This window comes from Cebidichthys violaceus, unplaced genomic scaffold, assembly GCF_023349555.1.
Source record: "Cebidichthys violaceus isolate CVI_PGR_0920_01 unplaced genomic scaffold, fCebVio1.0.p SCAF_12, whole genome shotgun sequence".
Lineage (NCBI taxonomy): Eukaryota > Metazoa > Chordata > Actinopteri > Perciformes > Stichaeidae > Cebidichthys > Cebidichthys violaceus.
The window spans coordinates 14,485,929-14,505,286 of NW_027176285.1; the positions used below are offsets into that span (position 1 = coordinate 14,485,929).

Consider the following 19,358-nt stretch of genomic DNA (forward strand, 5'->3'; position numbering starts at 1 on the left):
AGGAATACTCCGGAAAATACTTCAAGACAAAGTGATGTGTGGCAGCATTTCTTTGTACATAAATGCATATTATAGGCACTTCAGATTGACCATGGGGTCTATACAGTGCTTCATCGTTGTGTATTGTCATGAAGAATGTAAATAGCATATTTAAAAAAAAAAATTATGTTGACTTGGCAATTTGTTCTTTTCTTTTTTTTCTTTTTTTTTTTTGTTATACTAGTTTGCAGCAAATCATTCTGGCGAGGCACGCTTCCTCCTGTACGCCTGCCAATTTAAATCTCCCTCTCTTGGCGATGCTACTTCCGTTTTCAGCACCATGTACAGCGCCGTCACTCTCATTTTTTTTTTTCCTCCATCGAGAGCTTACACGGCAGCTTGAGGCGGGGAGGTAAACTTTTTGGCAATATCGGAGTGTGAAGGTTTTTTTTTTTAACAGCGGTGTGCCCGAACAGTGTCTGCGCGTCTTCAGACCCAACGCGCATCGCAGTCCGTCGCAGCGAGAAAATAAAGTGCGGCCACGAAAGGAAGGAACCGAAGGGGAGAGGCACCGAAGATAAGAGGCTCCCGATATGAAATGAATATGCACAGAGACGATTCCGTGAAACCGATCCGCCGCTATCTGACACTGGGTTGCTGAGGGATCAAATATTAATAATAACAATAGTATTAAAAAGAGAGAGAGAGAGGGAGAACCGAGCGACTCGCAACGCTAAAGAGAGCCGGGAGGAGAGGACTGCTGTGGGGGACGCGAAGGGACTCGATCTGCATGTGAGACCTGCTGGTCCACACACACCGGAGGCAAGAGATGCAGCCTGCGAGCAAGCTCCTGAGTCTGATTCTCCTCATCTTCATGGGCACAGAACTCACCCAAGTAGGTTTTTATTTTGTGTTGTTTTTTTTGTTTGTTATTAACGCCATTTTTCCCCCCACATCCTTGTATTAAAAGCTAAAAAGCCAGCGGTTAATTGGCTTCAGATCCGCGGAGAGATTACCCCCGTTTACCTCGCGTAAAGGGTCCCCGTGAATTAGCCCTCTTAACCCCCCCTGCTTAAACAGATTAACGGGCGGGATTACATGATGGGAATGCATTGTGCTTGACGGGCGCGGACAGATCCAGCAGAGAGAGCCCCGTGCGGTATCCCCCCACCGACGGGGATGACAAACCGGCCAGATAGAGTGTGTGCATGCGTGTGTGTGTGTGTGTGTGTGTGTGTGTGTGTGGTGGGGGGGGGGGGGGATTATTGCATGATCTGTCAATTTTCTCATTAGCAAATGGTCAGATTAATCAACTGCAGGGCTTTTTTTTCCTTCTTTTTTTTTTCTCCCCCCCTGATACAATATGTTGCCTGTAGCTTTCTCTTAAAAAAAGGCCACTGTTGAATCATGGGCTGCATGCTCTTAAATCAGGGGCTCCACAATCAAATGCAGTGTCTCACAGAAGGTGTTTGGAGCATGCTCAATGACCACAGTGTGACTTACTGTTTGAGGGGGAAAAAAAAGAAAAAAGCAGCAGTAAACACACTTACCGGTCAATAAAATGCATCTCTGTGATCCTTAACTGGGACTAGTAATTACTTCCTGCTATATCTGAAAGGCCATTTCCAGCCATACGTATACTAGTTACTGTAGCATTAAGCTGTTGCCTTTATAAATCCTCACAGACAGTATTATGGTGAGGGAGTGAATCTATTCATCACCAGGCCCTGCCACCACCGGGTTGAAGAATCTGACGATTTAATTGCCCATGCTGGAACACAGAGTCACATTTCATTTGCCTCTCTCTCTTGTGCGAATCCAATTGTGTTTGGTAATTGGAGACTTGGAAACAAAAAAAAATAAATAAATCTAATCTGACACAGAGGTATCAATAAATGATTCTCTTTTCCCAGAGTATCTGTAATATACTCCGAGTGACAAACTCAATAAAATGTGTTGGAAGTAGTTCTGCTGCAAACCCTGCTGGCCCTGATACCCAATGTGTTACAATATTGATGTAATATTACCTTGACACAACTATGCCAGCAATATTGATTCCGGCAAATGCATGACAAATGTCAGGCGTGCTGTGAGCGGAACCATTTTTGTATTTTTTTTTTATTCATATTGCAAACCGACATTCATGTGGAATTACACACAGTTGTCGCTGGTGCCATTTTATATCTTTTTAAGCGTCAAATGTGTGCGCCTGTAGTCTGAACCGGACACGATGCAGCCGTATAGAGAGAGCACACACGAGTGCTGACACGATGGCACATTGGGGCTACGTGCGCTGATTGATGGAAGCCACCGGCTAGAGGAGGGAGGAGGGAGGAGCGGAGAGCGTGTTTTCGCTTTGTCTTTTCCGTGACAGTCGTGGGGGTTTTCGGGTCACCGCGTTACGGCGACGGCGCTTCTCTGGTGGCCTGAGAGCTTGTGTCATCTGTTTGAAGGTAAGTCGATGTAAGTCCACAGCCGCTCCCTTTCCAGGAGAGCAAGAAACACAATGAGACGCTGACAGTTCTCTATTTATACGGCCTCTGCTGGATAAACCCACAGTACATCTCACTGTAGGAAGGCCAGCCCTCTCCACATCTCTTGTTTGAAGACAGATATAAAAAAAGAAAGAAGAGTGAGAGGTGTATCCAGAGACAGAAAGATAGAGAGCCTTTTTTCTTTATTGCCGGATTACTCATGAGCACGGCCCGTGACCTTTGCCGGTGAGCAACGACGCTCTCCTAATGACCGCATGAACAAAAAAAAAAACCCCGCTTCAAAAGTCTCACGCGGTTTCAGACGGCGTTGGAGGGCAGCTGCGGCTCTTTTTTTTTTTTTCCCCTCAACATCTGGCCGAGGGAGCGTGGAGCCGCCTGATTAGTAGCCCGCTCTCCTCTTTAATTCCGCCCGCTCTCTTTCTCCCAGCCGCCGAAAAGGATTTCACTTCTCGCAGAGAAGAATAGCAAGCAGCCAGAGCGGCATCTGTTCCTCACCTATAGCGGCTCCCCACATGGCTTCGGGCCCACGTCCTACCAGCATCTCGCAAGACACCCGACGACACAGATGGCACCGTGCAACCCGCGTACCACAGCGCAAACAATCGCCGTGCGAAAGGTTAACGTTCGTATGCGCACGCACGATGAAGAATGCGTTTATTCCAATTCGCGTGAATCAATTCAATGTACTTTACCGACACGCCTCAAGCTGAAGCCACGAGGGCTCCAGCGAGGGGATCATTTAGAAACAGTTAGTGGGATTTTAACTGTATGAATCCATAGGAATCAATCCCTTTCTGTTTATGTGAGAGACTGAGATGGAGTTGAGCTGAATTGCAATACGCATGGCAGCTGGGGTTGAAGCTATTTATTATTCAGTATGGTTGGTGAAGCAAGTGGAGAGAGAGAGAGAGGGAGAGAGACAGAGAGAGAGAGAGAGAGAGAGAGAGAGAGAGCAGAGGAGGAGTAGGTGGAGATACGGTGCATTTTGTGGTTCACTTGCAGGCTGGAAATGTGATTTTTTTCTTTTTTCTTCGCAATACTGTTTAAGCATTTATTGCATTGGATGCTAAGTGTGTCAATGTGGTTATCCTACTGTACAGTCCAAGCACCCGTTCGCTATGATGCAATAGAGTGGAAAAAAGAATAGCTTTTATTATATTACTGCGTTACATTATAAAGACGTGCCTGCCTCCAGGCAACTGTCACTTACCTTAAATCACAGTTGTCGTCCTTTGTGAAGGGAAAGCAACTTTTGACGGCACGCCAACAGTCCACAGCACCACAAGTTGTTCTCTTACCTATTTGTGCAAGTTTTTTATATATCAGATCATTGTGCGAGCGTCGCTTTAATCATGTTTGCACATTTGGGATCTCGCATACAGAAAAAAACAGATCAATCCTTCTACGAGGCAGCTCCTAATGAGTGGCTTTAAAAGACACGCGTCTCTATAAATAGTCGGTGATTGATTGATTAATTGATTTCTTTCATTGAGTCAGGCGTCTCTCCTCAGTGCACCTGTGGCGTTCCTCCCGAAGCCGCCGTATTAACTACTGACTTTGTGTCAGAGGAGGGAGCAAAAAGCTTTTGATCGTTTGCTTCGCCGCCATTAAAAAACGGAATGGGATCCACGCCTGGGAGGCTCAGAAGACTAACTGTACCCTCTTGAAGGCTGTGTGATTAGAGGGCGCTGCGCCGCACTGAGCGCCACCATATTAACACAAGACTACAAGACCCGGACTCTGGACAGCGGTGCAGCAGCGGTGAGCTGACCCCTGCCGACGCTTCAAAGTAATCTGTGGAGCCGTCGCTGCTGCGAGCTCTCACCTCAAAGGTCTTAAAGGAGCGGGAGAGACAAGAGAGGCGAGGGAGGGAGGGAGAGGGAGAGATAGAGGGGGCGGAGAGGGGGGGGTATGGAGGTGCAGTGAGTGCCAACTTTCTCTCCGTCTGTCTTTCAGTTTACCAGAAAAATGCATTATGGAGCTGACAGAAATAGCTGTGTGGACGCAGAGCCACTCGTGCTATTCTGGGGGCCTCATGTATCATGCAGTGCTGCAATTTAGGCCATCGTCTGGAGTCTGGCCTCTGGCCCTGATGATGAGTTATTAGTTATTTGTATTAGAGAGATATTGTTATTTACACAATCAGCACAATCAAACTGCACTCTATAATGACACTGTTTTGACTCTAATCATAACCATGCATTCAGTGCATAAACGTCATGTAAAGTCTTGTTTTTTTTTTTTTTTTACATATATCATTTTTGCATATTTTGTGCCGCTGCCTTGCATTTTAAAAGCGCCTTACCTTTTTGATTTCGGCAACGCCCAAATCAGCTACACGATGGCGCCAGAGTCACGCGAATGAAAAAAAAAATAAAAAAAAAGCTCACCCTCTGTTGGAGCTCAAGGCATCCGGTTACCCATCAATAAAACATAACCCCGAGTTCTCCCACCCCTCCGGCCCTGAGATGCGACATTCTGCGAGTTTTTTTTTTTTCGTGTGTACTTTTTGACATGTGCACTTTGCAGTCGCTGCATCGCTGTGATGTGCATGTTTGAGTTTTAATGAGCTTTTTTACCGCGCAATGATCCGGAGCAGGGTTTTTTTTGCCTCTATTGATGGAGAGCCTCCTCTCCTTATAGGGGGGGGAGAAAGACATGTCGCCGTCCGCTATGAAATAATCCCTCAGCGTCATTGTCGGCCGACCTCAGCCGCACTGCTCAGTGTCATTCCCTCTTGGGGGGGGGGGGGGCAGTCGGTGTCGGGCAGCTGTGAGCGAATCAGGCGCAATCCCAGATATTACCACGAACGGACCCCAACCTGGCTGACATCATTGCGTCTGGTGGTATAGATAGAGCCGTAGTACCTCCTCCTTCCTCCTCTCATCCATTCGGAGCCGCCTCTGTGTGTGTGTGTGTGTGTGTGTGTGTGTGTGTGTGTGTGTGTGTGTGTGTGTGTGTGTGTGTGTGTGTGTGTGTGTGTGTGTGTGTGTGTAGTCAGTGGCACTTAATCACAGAGCGCACTCAAGGCAGGAGGCGGACCGTCGGGCGTGAACCAAATAGTAACGGTGAACCGGAGAGGCAGCAGTGCGCGGGACAACGCATGCAGAGGAGCTATATCCAAAAAAGACGCGTCCAGCTCTCGGCTTTTTTTTTCTTCTCCCTTCTTCTTCTTTATCCTTCACTGGAGCAAGTGTTGCAGCTTTTTCTTTTCTCCGTCCCGAGCTCCCTTTTTCACGTGCAGGGTTCGTCTCTTTCGCGTCCGACTCGTTCGTCGCCAGTGCTTCGTCGGAGATGTCCAAAAAAAGACCAGCCGAGCCGGAGTCCCGGGTGAAACAGCAAGCGGCTCTAGGCAACATGACTCGCCTACCTTGTTTCTCACCGGAGGAATCTGTAGAATGAAAACGGCTTAAAAAAAAAAAAAAATTGGAAAAAAAAAAATTGAATAAAGTCCAAGCAGCGCTGCAAAGATGTCGGTTCCTTTGCTGAAGATCGGCGTCGTGCTCAGCACCATGGCGATGATTACCAACTGGATGTCGCAGACCCTCCCCTCTCTGGTGGGGCTTAATACTACCAAGCTCACGGCGGCACAGGGAGGGTACCCAGACCGGAGCACAGGAGTAAGTGCGCAAGTTTCGCATATTTTCCTGCGGCTGGTTGAGTTTTTTTTTTTTTTTTTTCTTTCTTTCTTCTTCTTCTCCTGAATGAATGTTGCAATTAAATTGAAATTGAAACATAAGAGTGCCAACCATATGTGCGCTTTGGTTCATAATTAAAAAAAAAAAGGGGGGGGGGAGTTCAGTCAACGCGATGCGCTCTGCTGGACGCATGCAAAAGTGGGCAAAAAAAAAGACAGTTGGAGAGGCATCAGAGATATCTTCTTGCGTCTGATGTTTCTCCAGCCACCACTGGGCTCCCTGTCGAGCAGCCTGCACTAAGTGGAAAGTTATCGGTCGGTTCTTTTTTTTCCTTCTTCCTATCATCTGGTATTGCTATGAATAAGAGATCCATGGTAGAGTACCGATTGACATGAGACATTTCCAGGCAGTTTTTTTTACCCACCCCGTCTGAAACAGCGGCGGGGGGGGGTCCTCATTCTTCCTTCCCCAGCCTGTGTGAATGAGAGAAGGCGTTCAAAAGCCACAATTCTGTTCTAGAGTCGAGATGAAGCGTCTCTTTGTTTCTCCTGTCAGGCTCCCTGGCTGGTTGTGAGCTGCCTCTGTGCCGGGGTGATGGTGTGAGCGCTCTGTCAAGTGGAGCTTTGCACTGACATTTAGAACAGCAGATGTTGAAATAGATATATATATATATTTTTATTTTTTTATTTAAAGCAGTGAACTGATAGTTTCTCAGTTATCCTGGACGTGCCATGTTTGCTTCATGATTATGAGAAAATTCAAGCATTTTTTTTTTATGACTTATGATTCATTTGTCAGTGTCCGGTGGAAGAGGACCGACTGAGTAGTAGGCCTACAGATGCACTCCGAGATGTCAAGGCAGTTGCTTGATAGTGGTTTTCTTTGTCTGGTCAGCACATCCTTCGGTAGAAAGCAAGTGCGGCTGAGGATTTTTGTGAAGTCACTCCTTTCTAATTGACTCAATCAGCTGATCTGTCCAGTGATTTTTTTTTTTTTTTTTTTTTTTTAATCGCTGATGCAGTGATGAACATCTTTTTCAAAGTCACTCACTCAGTCTTATCTGATCAGCAGGTTACTCCTTATCTCTCTTTGTGACGTTACACTTCACTCTTTCACACACCCTGCCCACTGAAAAAATGGGAGTAGCTCCAAGCTGGCTTGATTGGCTGCATCGTCCCTTTGTGTGGATTTACACACTCTGTGACGGTGCAAAACGGGTGGAGCCAGGTTGTTTTGTGGTGTCCTGATGGAGATGAATGCAATGCGGCTTTAGCGTCCCACAGGCACAATGCTCTCTAATGGGCAAATAGCATCAAAGTGACCTTTGCGATTTCATAGACGAACGCCGGGATGTGTTTTTATGGTACCCGTTTGTCTTTTTCCGGCTTTAGCTTGAGCCGTTTGATTCTTTTATCTGCTCCGGCGTCGCTGCTCAACTGCCCCCCTTTCTCGTCTGTCCATCCACTCTTTCACCCTCAGGTGCTGCCAGCGAACCCAGAGGAATCGTGGCAGGTGTACAGTTCGGCCCAGGATAGTGAGGGAAGGTGTGTCTGCACTGTGGTGGCGCCCCAGCAGTCCATGTGTTCACGGGATGCCCGCACCAAACAACTGAGGCAGCTGCTGGAGAAGGTAATTGCCGCTTAACTCCTCACCAACTCGTGAGCATCGCCATCAAAGTCATGTAAATACCCAGAGTGCCCCCCCACCCATTTACTCCTTGAAACTACAGTAGAAATACACGCACACACACACACACACACACACACACACACACACATAGGCGTACCCATGTTTGCGGTCTGCCCGTTGGACAAGAATAGGAATCATGCTCTAATGAGCTCCCTGGAAACCAAACATGCATCATGGGAGGCAGCTGCACACCGTGAGTTTCTGTTCTACCGCACACAGCCAAAGCAACACATCTAATGATGCAACCCGGCCCAATACACATCGACTGGTGGTGGTTTCCAACTTACATAAAAGGAAGATTTAAGCACATTTATGAAAATCTAAAAAAATGGAGTTGATCTCCACCTAATGTAGCAGATCCACACACAGAAAAACAATACAGACATCAACAGATATGTCATGAATAAGCAGAAGATGTGCCAGGTTTCTGGAGTTTCTAGACTACAACAGTTTTGGAGAAACCAAATGTCTTAACAGTATGCGTTCCACACTTCCACCATGTGTCGGAGGCCCCTGACTAGTTGGCCTGATGTCAGAGTTTGTGAGTCACCGCGAGAAGAAAGCCAAGCCAAAACAACATATTGACAGTCTGTTGCGTTTTTCCCTGCATCTCATACTCATCGCTCCAATTAGACTGTAATAAAATAGAGATTGATTTCATGACTCGGTCCAATGTGTCCATGTGGCACCTCAGGTCCAGAACATGACCCAGTCCATCCAGGTCCTGGACCAGCGAACCCAGAGGGACCTGCAGTACGTGGAGAAGATGGAGGGCCAGCTCCGTGGTCTGGAGACCAAGTTCAGGCAGGTGGAGGAGAACCACAAGCAGAACATCGCCAAGCAATACAAGGTACGGAGCCGGATCTCCAGCCATTGACCCAACCGCCATTCTGTCATACCTGCTCTGTAAGCCCATTGTACACAGCCTTACCCATTTTGTGTCTTTGTGTTCCCACCGTGGAGATGATGAATTGACTCAACCACCATGCCCCATTCTAAGAAATCCATAATGCATGCATAATAATAGAGGTTCAATGATTGGATACATAAACACCCAGCTGCAAGAATTCATTGTCCTTATTTCACTTCAGCTCACTTTATGAAACCATGTGATGGAATCCTAAATCAACTTGGAAATTAGGAGATTTACGTTTTTAGGCAGATGATGGTGAAATGTTGTACCACCAGGATATCTGCACATGGGACACACATTGATTATCTGATCTGATTAAAGAAGTAAAAACTAAGAAAAGAAGAATTGCTGTGCTTTCGTTGCCTTAGAATGACCCGTGGAGGGGAGAACTTTCAGTTGGCTTTCATTCTTTTGAATACATATTTTGCAGGTAGGGTGGGGTAACTAGTGCTGATATGCCTTAATAACTTAACTTAACAACTCTCAGTTGACGGAGTAACTGCCTGTAAGATAATGAAAAGTAACTGTCGCAGCATCAACAGTCCAAGACGGAGAAGAGCAACACGTCTCCACCATGAAGGAGCTGGAATTGAGGAATTTGGGCATTTTTCGTTTTCGAAAATTGACTTTAACGATCGACCAATTTTCAAAACGGTAGACGATTACCTCGCTGCCGCCCGACTAATTGCGTAATCGACCGATCGTTTCATCTCTCCGTTTAACAAAAGAAGTTCTCAAGTGCTAAGCGTTGTCTCAACACAAGCGGCCGCGCAAGAACTTTCAAAATCAAAAGAATAAGTAAACGAGACGCATTTCGATGCCAATTTTTTTTTAAATTAAAAGTTTTCCAGCTGCTACCATGAAAGCATTGAGGTTCAACACCCAGAACTGTGTTCTCACACAAATGCATTGTTTCAGTTGTACCTGTATCCTTACCTGTACCATCTCACCCGCACCAATACACGTGTGTGTGTGTGTGTGTGTGTGTGTGTGTGTGTGTGTGTGTGTGTGTGTGTGTGTGTGTGTGTGTGTGTGTGTGTGTGTGAGTGAGTGATCGCCGCCGCATGCTCAGAACGCCTCACGCCACCGACCCCACATTCAGTGCATGCGTGCAATTTTCTGTAACCTGTCTTTAAGTGCATATACTAAGTGCGTGTGCGTTTGTTTGTGTGTCTTGTCAGCTAGGTTAGCAAGCTCAAGCCCCTGTCAACAGTTTGTCGTTTTCTTGCTTGCAGGGCTAACATTAAGACATGTAAAGAGAGCCACAGGGAAGAAGAGGCAGGTCAATTCCAGATTCCCCTGAACTGGGCCACAGTACTGAGAGCATTTGGGCGTCAAACAGTTAATTTACCTTTTAGCACCATTAAGACTAAGAAACCCCAGCCTTCTCCCAAACCAACCCACCACTGATCTCTTCCTGCATGTTACTGCTGTCAAAGTTTTCCATTTAAAAGCTTTCTTTTTCAAACCTAGATACATTTATTATTATTATTATTATTATTATCAATTGCTGTTATTCATTCTATTTTTTTCTTTTGGCTTTTGTCTATGCATATTTGGTTACTCAACAAATCTATACGTAAAAACTATAGACGTAAAATTCGAGTCACTTTGTTGTGTGTGACATGTAAAAGCATGTAACCCTTAATACGATGTTGCATTTTAAACGATGATGACCAATAAAGAGCTTTCCCAATTGTTGTCGGTGTACCGAGGGCTTGCTTTTTAAACGGCTGGTCACTGCCGGGCGGGGAAGGGGCGGAGCCACCTGCTCTGCTCGTCCAGCGGGCGGAGAGTATTACCTGGGTTTGTTTGCTCAGACACACACCTGCACAGACAACAACAAAAAAAACACACACAGCTGCTGACACACAAACACTGAACACAGACACAAACAATAGGGTCAGTGAAGAGGCAGGGCAGAGCTAGAGTAGTCAGGTTCAGACAGGTGTTATTCATTTATTTTTTTTTAATTTTATTTTTCTTTCTCCTTTTGTCGCGCATGACACTCAACCGAGCTTATTCTAATCCTTTCAGGCCATAAAAGCGAAAATGGAGGAGCTTAGACCGTTGATACCAGTGTTGGAGGAGTACAAAGCCGATGCCAAATTGGTATTGCAGTTTAAGGAGGAGGTCCAGAATCTGACGTCAGTTCTAAGCGAACTTCAGGAGGAGATGGGGGCCTATGACTACGAGGAGCTCCACAACAGAGTGTCAAATCTTGAGGAGAGACTCCGTGCATGCATGCAAAAATTAGGTAGGCCCAGAAAGTTGTTGACACACACACACACACACACTTTGCTTCAAACATGTGCATGCACGAACACGCCTGTTTTGGTACTGACATGTAGTATGTTGTGAGCGGCCAGAAAAGAGATCCTCAGGCATATTCGCACCGTTCGGAAACATCGCAGGAACATGATGTGTGGCTGAAATGCTCTCGCACTCTCACATGCATATTACACACCACTCGCAACACAAATCGCCATTCGTGGCTGTATTTCACGGCGCTCGCCCTCTGACAGACTGCGCTATCGGTGTTACTCCTATACGCTGTGAAAAGTGAACCGATAGTGAAGTCCATCACAGGGCGGCTCGTGTACTCACAGAACTGGAATTACATCCAGGTAACTTCTACATCATCGGTGTTTCTTCCTTCAAAGACACCAATGGTCGGAAAATCAATTAGAGACATTATCAATCAAAAAAAAAAAACATCTTCTTTGCTGCTTTTCTGTTACTGTAAACATTATGAATATGAATATTTGGGGATTTGTTACAGTTTATTGGACAAACAAATTGTGATAGATATTTTTTTTTCATTGTTTTAGAACATTTTATAGAATAAATCAATAATTGATAGATTGTTAATTGATTGATAATGCAAATATCTTAAATGGCGTCAGTCCTCATGGTAGGGTCAAAAAAAAAAAATGGCCTCCGGTGATGAAAGAGATGGCCTGTTTAAATACACGATTAGGTGTTTCACACACACACACACACACACACACACCGACGAGGGAGAGAGCTGCTCACAGGAAGTTTCTATCACAGCCTTATCTTTGGCTTTAGCCCCGTCTCAGTCTCTTCACACCTCTGTCACAGCCCACAGTGCTAATAGATGCACACCCACACTCCAGTGACTAAGATGAATTGCGAGAGCAGAGACACTTACACGCAGCACATCGCGGGTATATTGTGTCCCTGTTTCAAAAAATATTCACAGTGCAAGATGACGAGAAAGGAAGTGGGAAAAAAAAACAAAAAAACTTTTTGCTTACAAAGCCTACTGTTCATTTTGGACAGCTGGTCGAGACGCAGGGATTTTAATTTGAGTTGAATACGTAGAGCACAAAAAGCAGACGCCTAATCTCAGCCCCCAAAGTTACCGTTTCGGTCAATATTTGTCTTCATCTATGCACACTCAGTTATTTGAGTTTGTTTTTAATACCGGCCACATCTGCTGTCACTACCCACCGGACTGGAGCAAGAGTCCCGTTCGCGTTTCTGCTCTCAGTTCGATGCACATGCCGTTGCTCACATCTGCCGTCGGACTGCCAAAAGATAGGAGAGCGGGGCAACTGCGGAGTGTGTGTGTGTGTGTGTGTGTGTGTGAGATCAGACGAGATAAGGGCGAGGTCACCCAGCGAGGGACCGGCTCGGTTCAGAACAGAGGGTGGCTCTTCCTTTCATCTTCACACGATTGCATGGGCACTCGTGCACATAGTGCACACAAATACACTCCGCTGCACTCTCGTTATTGAGATTAAACTGGCAAAGGTCGCGGGACCAATTTGCATCTGTAGATTAACTGGAGGGCGGGTGGGGGAGGAGAAGAAAGAAAAAAAAAATGAAAGTAAAGAAGGCCGGAGAAATTTGAGCATTGAATAATAGATACAGCGACAAGAGGAATTGATAGGTAGGTGGTGAAGGGGGAAGGAGAAAGAGTGATAAAGTGAAGGCGAGCTGGGAAAGTGAAAGAGAGTAACTAGGGTCCCTGCAGGGCTGTCCTTCAAGCTGTTTTGTGCTGGAGAGACTAACAGACCGGCGGCTGTGGGGACACAATGGCCATCGATCAAGGGGACATGCCAGCTTGCTGGGCAATAATCAAATAAATAAATCACCCTGTGCCGTGCCCCAGCAACGCAGAGGCACAGAGAGCTTGAGGCAAATCCAGCCCCGTCACACCCAAAAACGCTGATGAATGGAGCAGGAAAGTCATACCGGCACATAAACCCCCCTCTGCTGCCTGCTTTGCAGTCGTTGTTTTCACCCTCCATTGCCTCTGGAGAGAGTAGAATTACAAGGCATAATGTATAGCCAAGTCCATATTTTGCTCTTTACAAACAATCTCAACGTATCTCTCATCTGTGTAATACAGCGGTTGGTTTACTTCACTGGCTGTTGTTCCTTTTGTAATTTGCTGAGGTCTGAGAACATGGAGACGTCAGAGAAAAGCGTTTCTCTACGACACTGAACATTAACAACTTAATATGCTAATATATCGTACGTGACATCATCGTTTTTCCAAATGAGCCCCCCCCCCCCTCACACCAGTGAGACGAGCGCAGAGAATTACAGAAATCTCTTGTGTGAAATAACCAAACGTGTTCGACATTTGCCATAAAAATATTGTTTCCATGAAGGAGTAGGATGGAACTGATCATCAGAAATCAGTTTTACGGGGCTTTACAGTAAACTGCAGGTTAGGGTTCCAAATTTATTTGGAAGAAAAACGGTAAAATGATCCGGTCAGTATTAAACATTCACCACAGATTGACTTTCTGGACTTTGACCTATCGTGCTTGCCGTAGTTGTGCACACACACAGTGTTTTCTGTGCAACGAGTGATTACAATCAACTAGAACTGCAAACAATTAGTGGATTAATCAATTGTTTCTTTATCATGTTTTAGGTTAAACTGAATATCTTTTGGTTTGTTGGACGAAATGAGACATTTGAAGACATCACCTTGAGCCGTTTTTCACTATTTTCGACATTTTATAGAAGAAAAAAAAAAACGATGAATGGATTAATCAAGAACATAAGCGGCAGATTAATTCATTGAAAACTGTAATTAAAATTGTTTGGTTTCCCCTCCAAGTAGTGGTTTAAATAATCAGGGGTACAGAACTGTCTCACCACTCCTGTTTCTTGCCCAATTAATAACTATATATATATATATATATATATAGCCCTAAATTATCCTTGAAAAGCAAATATTCCTCTTCTGCAGGAATTCAGTGTTCATTCTATCTCTAAATCCCACATCCGCGGTACAGGCTGATGGTGTTTTTGGTGATATCAGCTTCCAAAGGTCCCATCAGGTTTCCCATTTGCTCTGACCTCTGCTCCGGCCCGGGCAAATTCAGGCCAAAAGGGGATTAGACCCTGTGTGCATCTCCAGAATGTCGATCCACCAGCGGGCTCCCCAGCAGCCTGCCATAGTAGCGTCATCTAAAGATAGAGGGGCATGATTAGAGAAAATAATTAAATAAATCAATGGCCAATGTACTACCGCGGTCTGTAATCCCACTGAGGGTTACGTAAGGGACTCAAACCCCCCCACCGGAGATAGTAGATGCTGCTCATGCGACCATGTGTTTGTCTCTCAGCCCGCCGCTGAGGTGTGATGTCCACACATGCTCACAGGCAACACATATGCCCCACATAACAGACACACAGAAACTCACCACGCACAATTTTCATTGTATGAGGGGAATGAATTTGACCTGATTAGAGCGCGAGAGAGACTTCAAAGGAAAACGATCGAGAACAACAGAGATGCCGTGACGAAAGAGGGACGATGAGTGTCACAATAAGGAGTTAATGGACGCGATGCTTTGCAGCGGAAGATGCTAATGAAAACCTAAAGTGAGCCGCCGTCACAGTCCCACTCTTTAGATTAGCATATCAGAGCGACTCATTCACGGGGTAAAATGAACTCCTAAAAAGAAAAACCCCCGCCTATTTCATAACGAATGGATGTGCTGCAGCGGTGTTCTGAGGTGCTCTCGGTGAGGTGGGGACACAGAACCCGGTGTTAGTTTAGTCAAATTCCCATTAACACATTTAATCAACACTAATTAACACTGCAGCAGCTTACTGGCGGCACACACCGGAGCAGAACACACAGTGGCTCTCCCTCTTCCTCTCACTTTCTCACACGTCCGCCACGCAGAGATTAAAAGAGGCGTCGGCGTGTGTGAAACGAATATCAAAGCGACGGCGTGTGCAGTGAGACGCGCAAAAGGGAAAAGCCTCAAGCTGGACGTGGACTCGCTCAATCTCCGGGCCAACTCGTTTTTTGGATATAAAAGTAAATTAAAGGGAAATCCCGTGGAATAGATTTAGAATTTGGTCTAAATACCTGAATGGGTGTCGCCTCGCTCTAGATGTTCCCCTCTCACCTCTTTCCCTTGCAGCATGTGGCAAGCTGACGGGCATCAGTGACCCCATCACCATCAAGACGTCCGGATCCAGGTTCGGCTCCTGGATGACTGACCCCCTGGCACCTGAAGGAGACACGCGGGTACGTACGGCTGCACACAGTCACACGGCATGGAGAGGAAAACCGAACACACCAGTGGTTCACAGCTGGGATTATTAGTCGATCGACAGAAATCTGATCTGCATCCATTTTGATCGACTGGTTTCACCTTCCACATCCAGATCGTCTGATAGTGACACTGAATGTCGTTGGGCTTTAAACTGTTGGTCAAACAACACAGGCAATTTGAGTATGTCAACCTAGGCCTGGAACAACGTGAACGGGTAATCTGCAGATTAATCTTTTATGAAAATAATGGTTAGCTGCAGCGCGGCGGTATTTGACGTGCGCTGATTGAGAACACAACCACACTGGCTGTAGACGATTAACGCCGATCAGGCAAGTCCCTGGAGCTCTGCAACTCAAACAGCGACAGATACCGACTCTAGAGTAAGAGTTGGCCTTGATCACGGGTGAAGCTCAACTCTCTCTCGCTGTGGAGTTTAATAAGCGGTTCGTTGGTCACTGTCGTTTCATCGGCTGATCAAATCTGAGTTCCCTCTGATTGTGGACTCTGTTGGCTCAATACGCTTTTACTACTAAAACGTAACAAAATGAAATGCCAGGGATGAATCTATAGGGTCTGAACAGGAAGCTTCCCGGCGGACAGAGAAGGCAGGTAGCTTGAAATAAAGAGTTTTTTTGTATTTGTCGGCCACATGCTCTTTGTGCATTAAACATTAATAAGAGACAGAACTCCCTGTGTCACATGGGAGGAAAGGGGATTCAAACTTGAGAAGGACCGGCAGCACTCAGTACAGTAGTGTCTAAAGCAGTAGTGTCAGTCCTGCAGGCCAATTGTCATGACAACACAGGCTGTGTTTTAAAATATTCCAGCAGCAAGGGTGAAACTTCCTGCTGACTGAGATTGTATCAGCATATACTGTAAAGGCAACTTTTTTTTTTTTTTTTTTTTGTAGAAACTAATAGATTTTGAACTGAACACATGAAAGATGTGCTGCGTTATCAAAGGGCAGAAAAAGGAGAATGAACGAAATTGACAGGAGACGACAGTTCCGAGACATTTCTTTTCATCTCTTTGTTTCCATACTTCCATTCCCGTTTTTTTTTTTTTTTCCTGGGCCCTTGGGGACCTACTTCCTTGCTATGAATCATTCTTTAAGTCAATCGCAGCAGCTCGTGGAAGCAGGTAGGGGAAGTGCTTCAGGTGTCTCGGCCCCTCTGAGACAAAGGAAGTGTTTGAGACTCTAGTTCCGGAGTAAGAGCTCTCTGCCCACCACCCCGGGGGGGGGGCAGCAGGAAGCAGCCGGGTGGAAGCAGCGGAGACGGGCCTTTTAATCTGGAATGATGGCCGTTAGCCCTGCGGGGCTCAGCTCACGCCACCCTGCCGCTGTCACGCTGACTGTTTGCATTCGGAAGCTGCCGGATCTCAGCTTCGGTCTGCCCCTTGAGGAAGTCTCAGCGCTGCTTTAATTGGGATGCATGTTGAGTGGCGGAATTTGTTTTATTGCGTGTGATCTGCATAAAATTCTTCTTTATCCCTCTCTGTCGTGATGTGTAGGTCTGGTACATGGACGGCTACCACAACAACCGCTTCGTGCGAGAGTACAAGTCGATGCAGGACTTCATGACGTCGGACAACTTCACGTCCCACCGGCTGCCCCACCCGTGGTCGGGGACGGGTCAGGTGGTCTACAACGGCTCCATCTACTTCAACAAATTCCAGAGCCACGTCATCATCAAGTTCGACTTCCGCACCTCCTCCATAAGCAAGTCCCGGCAGCTCGACTACGCCGGCTTCAACAACGCGTATCACTACGCCTGGGGCGGCCACTCCGACATTGACCTGATGGTGGACGAGGGAGGCCTGTGGGCCGTCTACGCCACCAACCAGAACGCCGGCAACATCGTCCTCAGCAAGCTGAACCCCAACACCCTGCAGATCCTCAAGAGCTGGACCACCAACCACCCGAAAAGGAGCGCCGGCGAGTCTTTTATGATCTGCGGCACGCTCTACGTCACCAACGGATACTCGGGAGGCACCAAGGTGTACTACGCCTACTCCACCAACTCCTCTACCTACGAGTACATCGACATTGCCTTCCAGAATAAGTACTCGCACATCTCCATGCTGGACTACAACCCGCGTGACCGAGCCCTCTATGCCTGGAACAATGGCCACCAGGTGCTCTACAATGTCACACTGTTCCACGTTATCCGCTCAGAAGAACTGTAACCGCGGAGAAATGGATTACATACATAAATACCTATTGTCTGTGTAGAGAGCTCCCTATATACGAAAATATATCCGCGAAAGAAAAAGACTACGGCGAGACCATTCTATTTATAATATCAAATAACTTTTACCGAGAGACTGCATCAACGCAATGGATTGAATGTGCATATACATGACACTGAAAAAAAAAAAAATCTAAAATTGAAGGGTTTCATTCCAAAATGTGATATATTTGTTACAGAAAAACAAAAGCTTTATCAGTTCATATCACAGCATCACAGATGATTGTTAATAAAGCAGAACTGTTTGTATATAAAAGGTCTTAATATAACTTTTAATAGTTACCCATAGTAGACTTTATTTTAATAGCTGCCATCATTTTCTCAAGAGGTATTTTAATTTTGGAATGAAACTCTTTAATTATGTGACACATAGAACATGATTGTAACAGTAGATTAATATATCAGATTTAAAAGAATAAGATCAGATGCCAAAAAAAAAAAAAAAAAAAGAGAACATTATCACGCCTTTTTTTTTATATTATGGAATATCAACTCATTGCTGTGGCTCCGGTTCTTCTGTAGAAAGCCTCCCAGCAGAACTTTCCTTTTGGTCAATGGGGGGGGGGGGGGGGTCCTCAAAACAAAGACTGTTGGTAATAAACTGTTGGCTCCCCGGCTCCCACGGACGGAACAGAAAAGTGGGAGGCCATTCCACTCGGAAGACTTGATGGCCTAACGGGTGCAGAGTCTTGTCATTTCGTTTTGAATCGAGAACAGTAGCAAATCAAAAAGTCTGTAGAGAAACAGCAAACAACAATAACAACAATCCACTAAAAGACCTGAAGGCACTGACTGTTGACAGCGCTGCTGTTTGAGATGATTTTCCCGTGTTAGTGACTATGTGTGAACAAGGCTTTTTTTGCATGAGTGTTTTCTATCACTCCGGTCTGCTCTTCTGAATGTCTTTTGCTGTATGATACTATGAAAAAAAAAAAAAAAAAAAGGAGGGCGGGGGGGAGGGGGGACAAGGTAGAATACCTTTGGGATTTGAGGATTTGCAAAGATATTTACCTCTTTTTTTTCCCCCTTCCCCTGCTTCTTCTTTCTATTTAGTTCTTGTTTTGTTTATTTCCCTTCTTCTTTGCAATCATTTTATTTTTCAAACGTTCTTGTATCACCGTAACTGTTGGCACCGGTTCTGCCTCTCTGTGTTTGTTTATTTGGACTGCGTGGGATGAATCTATCCAGCTCACATCTCTCTGAAGAGAAAAAAGAAAAAAATAACAGAATGTATCGAGCATCGTATCCCGGGAACCCGGTCCTCCTATCTTCAATTCACATCATGCGCCTGTAGTAGGGAGAGCTTGTTTTTTTTTTATCGAGGATAATCCTGTCTCATGTCATGTCGTCCCCCCCCCCCACTGCTAGTGAAGGATAATGCTGTTTAAATGTATACCCTCGCAGAGGACAAAAGCTTTTCACCCTTTTTGCGCTTTGCTGGACATGTGTTGTATCTGAGATGAGATAGTTAATGATTCGTGTCAATAAAACAGAGAAATCTGACGCTCGGGATTGTTGCCTTTAAAACAAAGCTGCAGAGGCTGTCCATGTGGAGATCACTTTTACATCGAAACTAATGCGCTTACATCCTGCCTTTTTGGGTTAACTCCTTCGTTAAGATTGCACAGTGAGGTCTCTCTCCGGTCCGTTGTTGACTTGTGGGAAAACATCACGCATTCGCAGGCCGTGTCACATTTTCAGGAGTCTGAAAGCGAGCTTGTGTCTCTTGTTTGAATGAAGAAACACGTTCTCCCTCTTGCAAATGAGAAGTTGAATTCATAAAACAATAAACCGCACCGTTGCTCAGTCCACTGCACTCAGGGGTTTTGCTGCTA

The 19,358-nt window shown here is 45.8% G+C and overlaps 1 protein-coding gene across 2 annotated transcripts; it reads left to right on the top strand.

Moving 5' to 3' along the window:
- Positions 1-225: 225 nt before the first annotated feature.
- olfm1b (olfactomedin 1b) lies at positions 226-19,026 on the top strand. Of its 2 annotated transcripts, none has more exons than XM_068706622.1 (6): positions 226-874; positions 7,592-7,741; positions 8,496-8,651; positions 10,752-10,971; positions 15,140-15,246; positions 16,787-19,026. In XM_068706622.1, the coding sequence occupies exons 1-6, from the start codon at positions 809-811 to the stop codon at positions 17,459-17,461; spliced, it is 1,374 nt and encodes a 457-aa protein (XP_068562723.1). In that variant the 5' UTR covers positions 226-808; the 3' UTR covers positions 17,462-19,026. The 2 variants fall into 2 exon arrangements, with proteins under 2 accessions (XP_068562723.1, XP_068562722.1); XM_068706621.1 differs by lacking the exon at positions 226-874 and adding an exon at positions 4,404-6,094.
- Positions 19,027-19,358: the final 332 nt, after the last annotated feature.